The 16,614-nt window shown below is 45.7% G+C and overlaps 1 protein-coding gene across 4 annotated transcripts in view; it reads right to left on the bottom strand.

Annotated features, from left to right (window-relative positions):
* Positions 1-16,614, bottom strand: part of REV3L (REV3 like, DNA directed polymerase zeta catalytic subunit) — a 696,072-nt gene that overhangs the window by 297,836 nt on the left and 381,622 nt on the right. For all 4 annotated transcript variants that reach the window (XM_033939819.1, XM_033939820.1, XM_033939822.1 and 1 more), the window contains one exon: positions 11,572-12,422. In XM_033939819.1, the coding sequence (XP_033795710.1) occupies positions 11,572-12,422 (851 nt within the window). The remainder of the gene's footprint in view (positions 1-11,571; positions 12,423-16,614) is intronic.

The raw sequence follows: 16,614 nt of genomic DNA, 5'->3' as shown, positions 1-16,614 counted from the left end.
CTTGTATGATAGGCCTGTGTCATGAAGGAGGTATCTGCTGCCACTTTGATATCCAAAACCTGTGCTTCAAACTGTCTTTTAAGGACCATGTCCACATGTGCTACTGCAGAGTCTACTTTCGGATATGAAAACAGCTGTTGGAAGTCCAGAGTCATAGGATAGAGTATCGACATAACTTTGGTCACCTTTAAGCCTTTAGGTGACTCCCATTGGTCAGTGACCAAGGATGTTATGAGCAAGAAAAAAGGTAGTCTGTGCATTAGTGTCGCCCATAATGGAACACTGAGATGGAGGGCTGCTGAACATTGAACTTCAATGCAGAGAGGGTGTCAGAAATGGCATGTGAAACGGAAGCCAATTTGAAAAGGCAATGCACTGAAGGATCAGCACCGTGATCTGCAGCTTTCCCTGTCTCCTGACCTAGAGCCCGAAAAGGATCCCAAATCATACACAGAAGTAGAGGAGCCATGTGATACGGACGAAGCAACCAACCGCTACTTCAAATCAGTAAGTAAACGGCGTAGAAACAATAGACCGCAGTGGTTCTCTGAGGAGATCTCAGACCTCATAAAAAAGAAGAAAAGAGCGTTCATCCTCTACAAACTATCAGGGAAGCGAGAATCCAAGGAAGACTATATGGCCAAGTCAAAAGCGGTCAAAACGGCAGTCAGGGAGGCCAAACTCTGAATGGAGGAGAACCTTGCGAAGAACATCAAGAAGGGCGATAAATCTTTCTTCCGGTATATTAGTGACAGAAAAAGAAACACAGATGGGATAGTATGCCTTAGGAAACCCGATGGGAAATATGTAGAATCGGACTCCGACAAAGCCAAACTTTTAAATGAATACTTCTGCTCGGTCTTCACTTGCGAGGCGCCAGGATCCGACCCTCAGCTGCCGACGAGGGAAAACTCGGAAGACCCGTTTCGAAATTTTGAGTTTATGCCCAGCAGTGTCTACGAGGAGCTATCAAGACTCAAGGTGAACAAAGCTATGGGACCGGACAAACTACACCCAAGGGTGCTCAGGGAGTTGAGTGACGTCCTGGCGGAACTGTTATCCGCGCTCTTCAATCTTTCGCTAAGTACAGGAAGAGACCCGTTGGATTGGAAAATGGTTAACATCATTCCACTCCACAAAAAGGGATGCAGGACGTTGGCTGAGAATTATAGACCGGTGAGTCTCACATCGATAGTGAGTAAACTTATGGAAACACTAATCAAATGCCAATTGGATACGATCCTGAACGAGGAGAATCTACGAGATCCCCATCAACATGGTTTTACGAAGGGAAGGTCCTGCCAATCAAATCTGATCAGCTTCTTTGACTGGGTAACAAGAAAGCTGGATATAGGGGAATCCCTGGACGTCGTGTACTTGGACTTCAGCAAAGCGTTTGATAGTGTCCCACACCGCAGGTTATTGAGCAAGATGGGTTCGATGGAACTGGGTGAAACATTAACATCAAGGGTTAGGGACTGGCTTAGAGTAGACTTCAGAGGGTAGTGGTAAACGGTACCCTCTCCGATATGACGGAGTGATCAGCAGAGTGCCGCAGGGCTCAGTCTTGGGCCCGATCCTATTTAATATCTTCGTAAGAGACTTGGCTGAGGGGCTTCGAGGTAAAATTACATTATTCGCCGATGATGCCAAACTATGCAACATAGTAGGCAACCGCACAACAGATGAAAGCACAGTGCCCGACAAAAGCTCAATGCCCGACAGTATGACGCAGGACCTACTCCTGCTGGAGCATTGGTCAAAGACTTGGCAACTAAATTTCAATGCCAAAAAATGCAAGGTCATGCACCTTGGCGGCAAAAATCCATGCAGGACTTACACCCTAAATGGTGAGATCCTAGCAAGAACTGTAGCAGAACGTGACTTGGGGGTGATTATTAGCGAAGACATGAAGACTGCCAATCAAGTGGAGAAAGCTTCATCCAGGGCTAGATAAATCATGGGCTGTATCTGTAGAAGTTTCGTCTGCCGTAAGCCCGAGGTCATAATGTCGTTGTACAGATCCATGGTGAGACCCCATCTGGAATACTGTGTACAATTTTGGAGGCCGCATTATCAAAAAGATGTGCGGAGAGTTGAGTCGGTTCAGTGAATGGCCACCAGGATGGTATCAGGACTCAAGGATCTCCTGTATGAGGAACGACTGGGTAAGTTGCAGCTGTACTCACTCGAGAAACGCAGAGAGAGCGGAGACATGATTGAGACGTTCAAATATGTCACGGGCTGTATCGAGGTGGAAGAAGATCTCTTTTTCCTTAAAGGACCCATGGCAACAAGAGGGCATCCGTTGAAAATCAGGGGTGGGAAATTTCTTGGCGACACCAGAAAATATTTATTCACCAAAAGGTTGGTTGACCGTTGGAATAATCTTCCACAACAAGTAATTGAGGCCAGCAGCGTGCAAGATTTTAAGAAAAGATGGGATTGGCATGTAGGATCTCTTCATGGAGGTAGTTAGGGGGTGGGTCATTAGTGTGGGCAGACTAGATGGGCCGTGGCCCTTTTCTGCCGTCATTTTCTATGTTTCTATGTTTCTAATCATCCTAGTTCTGCTCTGAAGGGTCACTGACACTAGGATCTGGTGTGGAATGATGTGGAGACACTTACTTGAGAGATGGATCCCCTTATGACAGAGCCGGCACGCTCATAGGCAGAGCAGCACTTCCTGGGCCCATTAAGTAGGCTTTCCATAAAAAGCTGACAAAATTAGAAAATGAAGGATGTAAATTAAAAAACTAAGGCCGATATTGAACAGACCTGCACGGTCTGTGTCCCATATATGGTGATTCAGTGTAGGATAGGCTGGGGTGGGGTGAACTCCATTAATATGGAACATGAGGATGTTACTAGCAAGACTTTACGGTAGATATCCTGCAAACAACAGGATGATTGGATAGGCTGGAGTGAGCTTGGACAGCAACTTCAGCATTTGGAACCTAGGACAATACCAGACTTTACAGTCTAAGACCCAAAAATATCAAAGAAGAGACAAGTTAATCAAATCATGTATTTTTTAAATGAGAATCACTTATGGGCAAACTGGATGGACCATTTAGGTCTTTATCTGCCATCATTTACTATGAACCAGAGTCCCCGAGAACCCCTGTAAAACCCCAGACTGGGGAATTAAGGCCTCCATCACCACCGCAAGTTTGCGTTTCACCCCAGGCTTTCTAGGCTTTTTAGGATTCCAAGGCCCTGGAGGACTGATTAGAAACTCTTAAACTCCGCCCTGCTCTCAGGCCTATTTTCTACAGAAATGGGACACATTTCCTTATCCCCTCTCTTGAAAAAAGCTGATCTGGACCCCTCCACTCCTTCCAGCTATCGCCCAATAACTAACATTCCTCTTCTGACCAAAATGCTGGAATCCATCATAGCCACCCAACTCTCTTCCTATCTTGAGAGATTCTCCATTCTCCTACCCTACCAACATGGATTCAGACCCAACTACAGCACTGAATCTCTTTTAGCCTCTTTAATTTCAAAGGTCCAACAACTTCACTCCTGCAACAAGTTCGCTGTCCTTCAATTCGATCTCTCTGCAGCTTTCGACATTGTCCACCATGACATACTAATCCTCCAACTGTCCGAAATTGGCATAAATTCCACAGTCTTAGATTGGTTTTCAAAATTCTTACGTTCCTGCTCCTACTTCGTTAACATGAATGGTACCTCATCCTCCCCTTGGAAACCGCTCTGCGGAGTCCCCCAGGGTTCACCTCTATCCCCGATTCTTTTCAATGTTTATATGTCCTCCCTGAAACTCCTCCAAACATCCACCTCGGAGACACTTTACACCTACGCCGACGACATCCTTGTCCTTCTCGAAACTGACTAACCTCACCCACCTCTCTGATAACATCTCAACTTGCATAACTAATCTCCAATCCTGGGCTCTCACCGTTCAAATGAAACTAAATGAGACCAAAACAAAACTACTTTGGCTTGGCCCGAAATTGGATCAGCTACCCCCCCTCATCCCACTTTCCTCTGGCACCAATCTTCAGCTTGAGCACTCTAGCAAAGTTCTGGGAATCATCATTGACTCTACATTGTCCTTTAACGACCACATCAACTCCCTAGTAAAAAAATGCTTTTTCAATCTTCATATGCTAAGGAAAGTCAGATCCTGCTTCCACCAACAACATTTCGCTGTCCTTGTCCAATCCATCATTCTTTCCAGACTTGATTACTGCAACTCCATCTACCTAAGCCTAACAAAGAAAAATCTTATCAGACTCCAACGGATTCAGAACACCGCAGCTAAACTAATCTTCACAAAAGGCAAATTCGACCATGTCTCCCCGCTTCTATCTAAGCTTCACTGGCTCCCAGTCTTCCTCAGGGTTCGTTACAAATGTGCCTGTCTTACCTTCAAATCTCTTCACGGCATCCTTCCTCCCCTCTTTCCTCTATCTTGGCTCTCGAGTACTCACCCCACCAGATCCACTCAGAAATTCAAACTATCCTTCCCTTCTCTAAATGGCATTTCCCATACAGGAAAACTTGGAACATCCCTCCTCTTCAGGATCACCGAGCTGTGGAACAGCTTTACTGCCCATCTTCGGAGTTCGACCTCCCTCCAACACTTCAGAAAACATCTGAAAACCTGGCTTTTCTCCAAAATGTAACTACCCCCTCCCTCCCTCCTGTTTACCAAGCCCTCCTTCCTTCCATTGGAGTTCCTTTCTTTGTTTTTAATTCCTGTAAACCGTGTCGAGCTCCACTTCCGTGGAGATGACGCGGTATAGCACAGTTACTTACCGTAACAGGTGTTATCCAGGGACAGCAGGCAGATATTCTTGACTGATGGGTGACGGCACCGACGGAGCCCCGGTACGGACACTTTTAGAGTGATTGCACTCTAAGAACTTGGAAAGTTCTAGAGGCCGCACCGCGCGTGCGCGAGTGCCTTCCCGCCCGACACAGGCGCGCGGTCCCCAGTTATGATAAGCCAGCTAAGAAGCCAACCCGGGGAGGTGGGTGGGACGCAAGAATATCTGCCTGCTGTCCCTGGATAACACCTGTTACGGTAAGTAACTGTGCTTTATCCCAGGACAAGCAGGCAGCATATTCTTGACTGATGGGTGACCTCCAAGCTAACAAAAGAGGGATGGTGGGAAGGTTGGCCATTAGGAAAACAAATTTTGCAAAACAGATTGGCCGAAGTGTCCATCCCGTCTGGAGAAAGCGTCCAGACAATAATGAGATGTAAAAGTATGAACTGAGGACCAAGTGGCAGCTTTGCAGATTTCCTCAATAGGAGTAGAACGGAGGAACGCTACAGATGCTGCCATAGCTCGGACCCTATGGGCTGTGACGGGACCTTCCAGAGTCAGTCCGGTCTGAGCATAACATAATGAAATGCACGCTGCAAGCCAATTGGACAACGTACGTTTAGAAACAGGATGTCCCAATTTATTCGGATCAAAGGACTGAAAGAGTTGAGGAGATGATCTGTGGGGCTTAGTACGGTCTAAATAGTAAGCCAAAGCCCGTTTACAGTCCAAAGTATGTAGAGCCTGCTCACCAGAATGAGAGTGAGGCCTCGGAAAGAAGACAGGCAGAACAATGGATTGATTGAGATGGAATTCAGAAACAACCTTAGGAAGAAACTTTGGATGTGTACGCAGAACCACCTTATCATGATGAAAGACTGTGAAAGGTGGGTCAGAAACTAGTGCATGGAGCTCACTGACCCTCCTGGCAGAGGTGAGAGCAATAAGGAAAAGCACCTTCCAAGTGAGGAACTTGAAAGAGGCATTCGCCAAAGGTTCAAATGGAGGCTTCATTAAAGCGGATAGAACCACATTAAGATCCCAGACCACAGGAGGAGCTTTAATAGGAGGTTTTAAATTAAAGAGACCTCGCATGAATCTGGTGACCAGGGGATGAGCTGAAAGGAGTCTTCCATGGACTGGCTCATGAAAAGCCGCAATAGCACTGAGATGAACTCTGACAGAGGTAGATTTGAGACCAGAGTCAGACAGAAAAAGTAGGTAATCCAAGAATGATTCTACTGAAAGAGATGTGGGATTATGATGATGCAGAAGACACCAAGAAGAAAATCTTGTCCACTTCTGATGGTAACACTGAAGAGTGGTCGGTTTCCTGGAGGCATTCAGGACAGAACGGACGGGCTGAGACAGTAGAGAATCATGTGAAGTCAGCCCGAGAGATACCAAGCTGTCAGGTGTAGCGACTGGAGGTTGGGATGTAGAAGGGTCTCCTGTTGCTGTGTAAGCAGAGAAGGAAATATTGGAAGCAGAAAAGGATCCCTGGAACTGAGTTGAAGTAGAAGGGAGAACCAATGCTGCCTGGGCCATCTTGGAGCGATTAGAATCATGGTGGCTCTGTCCCTCTTGAGCTTGAACAATGTGCGTAACATGAGTGGAAGTGGAGGGAAAGCATACAGGAACAGATTGGACCAATCTAGGAGGAATGCATCCGCTGCCAGACGGTGAGGAGTGTAGAGTCTGGAGCAGAAGCTGGGCAGTTGGTGATTGTGAGGAGCTGCAAAGAGGTCCACTTGAGGAGTGCCCCACTGATCGAAGATGGACTGCAAGGTCGGTGGATCGAGAGTCCATTCGTGTGGTTGTAAAACTCTGCTGAGTTTGTCCGCTAATGAGTTCTGCTCCCCCTGGATGTAGATCGCTTTCAGGAACAAGTGGCGATCTGTGGCCCAAGTCCAGATTCTCTGGGCTTCCTGGCATAATAGGCGAGAGCCTGTCCCACCCTGTTTGTTGATGTAATACATCGCAACCTGATTGTCTGTGCAAAGTAGAAGAACCTGAGGAAAGAGAAGGTGCTGAAATGCTTTGAGGGCATAAAACATTGCTCTGAGTTCCAGGAAATTGATGTGATGCTTCATTTCCTGAGGTGTCCAAAATCCTTGAGTTTGAAACTCGTCCAAATGTGCTCCCCAAGCATAAGGGGATGCATCGGTGGTGATGACAAGCTGGTGTTGAGGCAGATGAAATAGAAGACCTCTGGATAGATTTGAGGATATCAACCACCATTGTAGAGATCGACAAAGAGATGATGTCACAGATATGTGTCGTGAGCAAGGATCTGTCGCCTGGGACAACTGGTTGGCTAAGGTCCATTGAGGCGTGCGCAGGTGAAGACGCGCAAGGGGAGTGACGTGAACTGTGGAGGCCATGTGACCCAAAAGAATCATCATTTGTTTGGCAGATATGGAACTTTGAGACAGTACCTGCTGACAGAGAAATTGGAGGGTTTGAAGACGATTGGGTGGAAGGAATGATCTCATGAGGATTGTGTCCAGTATTGCTCCAATGAACTGAAGTCTTTGAGTGGGGATGAGGTGAGATTTTGGAAGATTGATCTCGAATCCCAGGATTTGAAGAAAGAGGATGGTTTGATTCGTGGCCAGAAGAACTGACTGAGCTGAGGCAGCCTTGATCAACCAGTCGTCTAGGTAAGGAAAGACCTGGAGATGGTGAGAGCGAAGAAAAGCTGCAACCACAATGAGACATTTGGTGAACACCCTTGGAGAGGAGGCAAGACCGAAGGGTAGTACTTTGTATTGGTAATGATGATGATTGATCATGAAACGAAGATATTTCCTGGAGGTCAGATTGACCGGAATGTGAGTGTAAGCTTCTTTGAGATCGAGGGAGCATAGCCAGTCATTTTGATTGAGAAGAGGGTACAGAGTGGCCAAAGAAAGCATTTTGAATTTTTCTTTTACCAAACATTTGTTGAGATCTTGAAGATCTAGAATGGGTCTTAGATCTCCTGTTTTTTTGGGGACTAGAAAAAAACGGGAGTAGAACCCCTGTCCCTGTTGATCTGGGGGGAACTTTCTCTATTGCATTTAAGCGAAGGAGAGATTGAACTTCTTGAACTAGGACAGATTGAGGGGAGTTCAAAGCAGACTCTTTTGGTGGACTTAGAGCCGGCAGAGTTTGAAAGTTGAGAGAGTAGCCGTGATGGATGATGTTGAGGACCCATTGGTCCGATGTGATGATTTTCCATCAGCTGAGGAAAAGAGATAAACGACCACCTATGGGTTGAGGAAGGTGGGTGGAAACTTGAACGCTGGCTATGCTTTGGAGAACTAAGTCAAAAGGGTTGTGACTTAGGTTGTGGAGGTGGCTTCACAGGCTGTTGTTGTTGTTGAGACCTGGGAGGTTGACGTTGTGGTTGGCGTTGACGTCTAGGTGGTTGGGAAGGTGTCTGCAATGGTCTAGCTGCAAAGCGGCGCTGATAAGCCGACTGCTGTCTGAAAGGCCTTGTAGTAGGAGGCTTCTTTTTATTTTTGAGCAGAGTATCCCAACGTGTCTCATGGGCTGAGAGCTTTTGAGTAGTCGAGTCCATGGAATCCCCAAAAAGCTCATCCCCCAGGCATGGTGCATTGGCTAACCGATCTTGATGGTTAACATCAAGTTCGGATACCCGAAGCCAGGCAAGCCTGCGCATAGCTACAGACATAGCTGTAGCTCTTGAGGTTAGCTCAAAGGTATCATAGATAGATCTAACCATAAATTTTCGCAGTTGAAATAGCGAAGAAGAGCATTGATGAAAAGCCTGCTGTTTTCGTTGGGGAAGGTACTTTTCAAAAGAGGCCATGGTGGTAAGGAGGTGTTTGAGATAAAAAGAAAAATGGAATGCATAGTTGCCAGATCTATTGGCCAACATTGCATTTTGGTAAAGCCTCTTACCAAATTTGTCCATTGCCTTACCCTCTCTGCCAGGAGGTACAGAAGCATACACACTAGCTCCTGAAGATTTTTTTAGGGTAGATTCCACTAACAAGGATTCGTGAGGAAGCTGGGGTTTATCGAATCCAGGAATAGGAATCACCTTGTACAAGGAATCAAGCTTACGGGGAGCTCCAGGAATTGTAAGAGGAGTCTTCAAATTCTTGTAAAATGTCTCCCTTAATATATCATGCAAAGGGAGCTTCAAGAATTCCTTAGGAGGCTGGTCAAAATCAAGTGCATCCAAAAAAGCTTTAGATTTTTTAGACTCAGCCTCCAAGGGAATAGACATGGAGTCACACATATTTTTCAAAAAAGATGTAAAAGATGTGGACTCCTGTCCTGAAGAAGGATCAGGCAACGCAGCAGAATCCTCTTCATCAGAAGAACATTCACCTTCTGAAAGGAATGGTTCTTCAGAGTCTCCCCACAGATCAGGGTCTCTTACATGAGATGTACGATCCCGGGACTCTGGAGTCGAAGGTTCCAAATGTCGGGATTTGCGTACCGACTTACCCGATCTCATCGACACGGTACCGGGAGATGTCATCTGTTGCACCGGTGCCGAAGTCTGTACCGACTGATGTCTCGGTTCCGGTGCAAGAAGTGGCATCGATGTCGATGAGGCCGAGTGCACCGGCACCGAGGGAGTGGATACAAGAATTGAAGGTTGCTCCACTATCGGTACCGGTGGCTCAGACCGGACCGGTTCTGGAAGGATCGGGGTTAAGATAGCAGGGATTAGCTTTTGAAGTTGTTCTCGGAGCTGAACCTGCAAGACGGCGGCAATGCGCTCATCTAAGGAAGGCACCGGTACCGCTTTTTTCTTCTGCGGTACCTTAGGTGCCGCTCTACACTCCGAAGAAGAACCCGATGTCGAAGGGCTAACTTCAATCGGAGCGGAGCGCTTCCGCTGGCGTTTCACGGTTGGCAGGATTGGGCTCACTGCAGTGAAGACCGGAGGACGCTCCAGCGGGGAAGGCTTCTTAGCCGGCTTACCTGGAGGGTGCGACGCCGGCGCGGTATTGCGCGGTGTCGACGAAGAAGGTGCCGACTGCGATGGAACCGATGTCGGTGCCGGTGTAGCGGAGTCGGACATCTCGGCACCGAAAAGCAACCGCTGTTGGATCTGGCGGTTTTTCAGAGTCCTTTTCTTTAACGATGCGCAGTGGGTACAAGTTGACGCTCGATGATCCGGACCAAGACACTGCAGACACCAGTTATGTGGGTCTGTCAGTGAAATTGGCCGAGCGCACCGCTGGCACTTTTTAAACCCGGGTTGAGGGGGCATGAATGGGAAAACGGCTTCAGCCAAATCGAAGCCTGAGGCTTCGATAGTGGCAATAGGCCCCGCCGGGGCGAAACCGAAAGAAAAGGAAAAAAAAATTTTATTTTTTTTTTTAAATAAAAGAAATAAAGGAAAAAATGAGGGAAAAGATATTTCCCAAAGGGTTTACGCGAGCGTGGAAGGCAAAAATACAAAAATTGTTCAACAGCCGTTGAACACACGTCTTCTTAGCTCCGCGGAAACTAAGAAACTGGGGACCGCGCGCCTGTGTCGGGCGGGAAGGCACTCGCGCACGCGCGGTGCGGCCTCTAGAACTTTCCAAGTTCTTAGAGTGCAATCACTCTAAAAGTGTCCGTACCGGGGCTCCGTCGGTGCCGTCACCCATCAGTCAAGAATATGCTGCCTGCTTGTCCTGGGATAAATAAACTTAAGGTTTAGTTTAGAAACTGAGCCCAAAGCTCATGCCCCTTCCTCTCACACCCTGTGGCATGTGGAACATGGCTGCTCCTCAGCCGGTAAATTTGCGCAATAAATGCTGGAATAGGGGCTAGACTGACCTGGGGCATCTATTACAGATAAGCAAAATTTGAGTTTTGGAGGCAGAAAAAGGACTTGGGGGGAAAACAAATTGCTAAAAATCTAAGATGGTTGCTGCCAGAAAATTCACACCAAAAACTGTCTGTAGGAGCTTAACTGAAAAAGAAAAAATAATTGAAAAAGGGGTTTAGAAGGGAACCTTAACCCCTCCTCAATTTTCCCCATAGGGAACAATGGGAGTACGCATTGGTGCCTGTCAGAATGCAGCAGCCTGTTTGCAGGAAAAGGATTTCTGTCTCGGAGATAGCCAGTACAAGTCCATCGACGGAGATCTTCTGTCTGCTGGTTGGGCGAACCCTAACCACAGACTCCCACCCCCCAAAATCCATGCGACATGTCAGAGGGAGAAACTTTGCAGGTGGCTCCCTGTTACCCAGAGGATTGTTACACAGGGCCCACACAGCCTACGCTCAAGTCTCTGATAAATCAGCAGGGGAGCAGCTCCCAGGGGAACTGACCCCGAGCTCCTGAAGGGACACAAAGCAGGCTGGCTCCACAGGTACTCAAAAAGATTGGCCTGGGAGCAGCAGTTCACTCATGCGGGACTGCGTCTTTTCCCTGGTGGAGTAAGCCTAAGAAGGGGATCCCTGAGCATGGAAGTCATGCAGAAATTTTGAAAACCAATGGCAAAAATACCCCAAAATAATAACATGTAGCAGAGTAGATCAGAAAATAACTTCTGAGTTCGCTTGCAGAAGGAAAAACTGAAGAGGGAGCTTTCTCCACTGCAGAAGGGGAAGAGTTCAGAGTTTCTGAGTGACACCCTTTTGCAGATTTGCAACTAATGGTACAGAATCCTATGTTTTTGCTACAGAATATTGTTTTAAGGTTATGTTAGTTCATTAGCATTCCTGTTTTCTATTCTCCAATGTTTTTATGACTTCCTCTGCAGCAGCTATTATCTAGTTTACAAGTACAGTAATTTCATAGTCTTACCTGCTGATACAGGAGTGAAGTCCAGTGCCTCTTGTATTCCTTCATGAGAATTTCTTTGAGCGATGGGTGTACTATGTAAGCAGAGAGACTCAGACCTAAATGGAGATGGCGATGACTCCAAGGTGTCTTGCATTTCATCCTTGACATGCACTTGGGTGCCTTTGCTTAGTACTGACCTAAACTCTTCGGCATGTAATGATTTCAGGTCTTGATTTCTCCAATTTTCCCCATTTTGATTACAGAGTTGAAACTCTGGGGATTCTGCCTGTTGCCAAGGAGGAAGCACTGAAGATTGTGGTGAACTGTAATTCTGATAAATATTATTTTCATTGATATCACCACCAAAGGGTTTGTCCTTTATAAGCATTTGTTTGCATTCAACAGAGTTAAAAACTGAGGGCTGCAGAGTAACAACAGGGTTATATTCCATAGCAGGTGTTCTTGAAGGACATAAAGGTGAAAAAATCTCTTTTGGAAGCCCTGTTAGGATGGGTGGGCCTATTCGCTCACTTGCTTTTATCATATGAATTAACTGTCCTTTAGTTTGTACTTTAGCAAGCTCATATGCTTCTTTAGCCTGAAGCCATAACTGAACCCGCTGATGAGTTGGTGCATTTTTACAAGGCATGATCACTAACTTTTTATCATTTGTGATTTTATGATTACTATATTTCCCTTGTTGGGCAGAAAACTGGCCAATAGGAGCAGGTGATGGTAGCCGGGGATTCTGCGTCATAGCAGAGAAAGCAGTCTTCCAGAGTCGCAGTCCTTCCAATGAGAAATCCCCCTCAAACTCTGGCAGGTCCTTTGGCAGTCGTGTTTCTACCATAAGTCGCTGCCCTCCAATTTCTCTGTAAAGAAAAAAATTGGAAATGTTCCTTTTATTTTCAAAGCAGATTTCTAAGATTCACATAAGAAGAAGAAGAAAAGGTAGGCTTAAGTTTAGGATAAAAATACTAGTTTTAACTATGACAGTTACTTCTGGGATTATGGTAATCAAATGGATTCATGGTTATTAGAATAATTTTGTCTAATCTCAGTTTTATATTAGATTCAGGATATGATAGAATGTATACTAAAATAAAGCCTCAATGTATGTGCATCAGCAGAAAGAAGTTGTAAAATGCATGATTAATATGACAGTATCCCATTAACAAAAAGCTCTACCCCCGATAGAACTTTGCCACCCCCCTCCCAGGAAGGCCGCTATTTCCTAGTGGTTGATAAGCCAAAAGGGCTCCCTTTCCCCTCCACACTTTACTTGCAGCATAGAACTCAGAAAGCCACCCCTTAACATTGCTCCAGCTCTCCCTAAAATTCTAACTCCAACTAGCCCTGAGGATAAAAGAGGAGAGATCATCATTTGTTCCTGATCCAACTATGGATTGAGCAGCACCAGTTTTGAAGCAGTACCTGTCAAGGAACAACCAAGTGGAGTGTATCAGGGTTCCTGGGGGAAAGGAGGCAAGGGCCAGGGCAAATCCCCAGATTAATTAATTTAAAAGGTAGGCTTTAGATTGCTACACCTCACATCAGATTAGAGAAGCCCTTCCAGTCCACTAGCCACCGGGAATCAAACTCCCCAGGAGAAGGGAACCTGGGGTGCTTCCATATTGAAAGGGAAATGCACTAGTGTTTATCAAAAAAAAGAAAAAATTATGTTATCAGCCAAGCGGTGGGATTGCCCTATGAAACCCACATCTATCAGTGGAGAAAAAGCCTCGTATATTCAAAATGAGTTGACAATCCAATTGGATTTCTAGCAATTTAATTATATATCATAAGCAAAAACACTCCACATTTGAAAAATGCAACTTTCAATACGGGCTATAAACCCACCACTATGCACAGGGTGTGTTATGAGCGGAGGTCTGACAGTGTTATGTACAACAGCGTTTTGGAGAACTACAGTGTTGTTTGAGAACACCACCAGCATGTCAGGATAAGTTTCTAAACTTTTTTCTTGTTGATTTTCCCTGTGCACAGTGGTGGGTTTATATTGTAATATGCAGTATACGTGGAGTTTATTCTCCAGTTCAAGAAAACATATCATTAATTTGTAACTGCTAGTTGTACCAGTTCGGTTAACTGTTTTCCTTTAAATCTACAACTCTGATTCTATGCCTACGATAATGGTTATACATGGTGTGACTTACTGACCATTGGAATTTCACTGCTCCTCGCGTGCTGGCTTATCTACTGACTCAGTGTGGAACTCAGGAAAGTGAAGGTTCACTTTCTGGTGATCAGAATATGTGAAATTTTATTGACTCAATGTACAAAGATTCATCAAACATGGATCTGAAGCAAGCTCTGCATCAACTTGAACTACCTTGAGAAATGACTTTAATTGTCTGGATGAGGTTTGAACATTACAATATTTGACAAATTATTTAATGATACCCTATGCAATCTCTAACATACCACTTCACTGATCTGGTTGCTGAGTCTAGGAAGCTTACTTACGCTATGGTATCCACTTGTCTTGTCTTATGGTTTTATGAGTGGATTCCTTTAATGATATGACATTGAAGGAGATCACATGCAGGCCTGTGTGTGGATGATGGTATGGGTTAAATACGTTAGATTGTGAGCCCACCGGGACAGATAGGGAAAATGCTTGAGTACCTGATTGTAAAAACCGCTTAGATAACCTTGATAGGCGGTATATAAAATCCTAATAAACTTGAAACTTGATGGGGGAGTCCTGCTCACTATTGCATTATTGTATGATGGGTGTTTGGCTTAGCAGAGTGATTGTTGAGGTCAGAGAGGAACTTGATGTGATTGGAATGTGATAGATATGTTTGTGTTTATGCAACTTTAAACATACCGGTAGTTCTTTTAAAGATTCCTAGCTTGTCCCTTGTTCTTTGCTTAAGATTTTAAAAAAGGGCAAAGAGAGTAAAAGGAAAATGAAACAGGAAATTAACAGGGAAAGGGGAAGTGAAGATATAAGGAAAAGGGGGGGGGACCTACATTCTGCTTAATTTGGTGCACTTTTATTGTGATACGTTATTTGCCATTGTAAAGTAGAGAATTATCTTACTTTGAGAGCTAATTGTAAGTCATAGAAACATAGAAAGAAGACGGCAGAAAAGGGCTATAGCCCATCAAGTCTGCCCACTCTACTGACCCACCCTACTAAGTCTAAATGCTAGTGACCCAGTTCCTTAACTCGACCTTCGTAGGGATCCCACGTAAATGTCCCATTTACTCTTGAAGTCAAGCACGCTGGTGGCTTCGACCACCTGCACCGGAAGCTTATTCCAGTGATCTACCACCCTTTCCGTGAAAAAATACTTTCTGGTGTCACTACTAAATTTCCCCCCTCTGAGTTTAAGCAGATGCCCTCTTGTAGTCGAGGGTCCTTTGGAAAAGAGGATGTCATCTTCCACCTTGACACGTCCTGTGATGTATTTAAATGTCTCAATCATGTCCCCCCTCTCCCTGCGTTCCTCTAAAGTGTAGAGCCGCAATCTTCTCAGTCTCTCTTCGTACGAGAGACCCTTGAACCCCGAGATCTTCCTAGTGGCCATCCGCTGAACCGACTCGATTCTAAGCACGTCTTTATGGTAATGTGGCCTCCAGAATTGCACACAGTATTCCAGATGAGGTCTTACCATGGTTTTGTACAGTGGCATTAAGACTTCTGGTTTCCGGCTGACGAAACTTCTATTGATACATCCCATCATTTGCCTTGCCTTGGATGAGGCCTTCTCTACTTGTTTGGCAGAATTCATGTCTGCACTGATGATTACTCCCAAATCTCGTTCTACTGAAGTCCTAGCTAATGTTACTCCATTTAAGGTGTAAGTTCTGCATGGATTTCCGCTACCGAGGTGCATTGAAGCTCAGCTGCCATGTCGAGGACAAGTTTTCCAACGTACGAAGATCCTGTGTCATACTATCCTGTAAATAGCTTTCACTTACTATGTTGCACAGTTTGGCATCATCGGCGAATAATGTTACTTTATCCTGCAGCCCTCGTGTCAAGTCCCTTATGAATATGTTAAAAAGGAGAGGACCCAGGACTGAGCCCTGCGGCACTCCGCTGGTCACTTCCGATGTTTCAGAGAGGGTACCGTTGACCACCACCCTCTGAAGTCTACCACTCAGCCAATCATTGACCCATGCAGTTATTGTCTCATCCAACCCCATTGATTTCATCTTGTTTAGTAGCCTGTGGTGTGGGACGCTGTCAAAAGCTTTGCTGAAATCCAAGTACACTATGTCCAGAGACTCTCCCGAGTCCAACTTTCCTGTTACCCAATCAAAGAAGCTGATGAGGTTGGATTGGCATGACCTACCCTTAGTGAATCCATGCTGACTAGGATCCCTAAGATTCCCCTCATCCAAGATCGTGTCTAATTTACGTTTAAGTCGTAACTTATTTTAGTGCAAAACTGTTTATTGGTCAAAAGCACAAACGAAAACCACCAGAAAGCACAGTTACTTACCGTAACAGGTGTTATCCAGGGACAGCAGGCAGATATTCTGTACATGTGGGTGACAAAATCCACGGAGCCCCGACGCGGACAGCTTTTCAAGCAAACTTGATTGAAGATTTCAAGTTTGCTGGTGCTGCACCACGCATGTGCGTGCCTTCCTGCTCCACTAGAGGGCGCATCCCCTCCTCGTGGTCTTCAGTTCAGATAGCTAGCAAAGAAGCCAATCCCGGGGAGGTGGGAGGGTTGTGAGAATATCTGCCTGCTGTCCCTGGATAACACCTGTTACGGTAAGTAATTGTGCTTTATCCCAGAACAAGCAGGCAGCATATTCTCTACATGTGGGTGACCTCCAAGCTAACCAAAAAAGGGACGGTGGGAAGTTGGCAATTTAGGCAAACAGATTACGCAAAACCGACTGGCCAAACCAGCCATCGCTTCTGGACAAAGTATCCAGACAGTAGTGAGAGGTGAAGGTATGAACCGAAGACCAAGTGGCAGCCTTGCAGATCTCCTCAATGGGCGTGGACCCGAGGAAAGTGACAGAAGCCGCCATCACTCGGATTTTATGTCCCGTGACCCGACCATGCAGCGA

The sequence above is a fragment of the Geotrypetes seraphini genome, chromosome 3, assembly GCF_902459505.1.
Source record: "Geotrypetes seraphini chromosome 3, aGeoSer1.1, whole genome shotgun sequence".
Lineage (NCBI taxonomy): Eukaryota > Metazoa > Chordata > Amphibia > Gymnophiona > Dermophiidae > Geotrypetes > Geotrypetes seraphini.
This window is presented reverse-complemented; position numbering and strand designations above follow the sequence as displayed.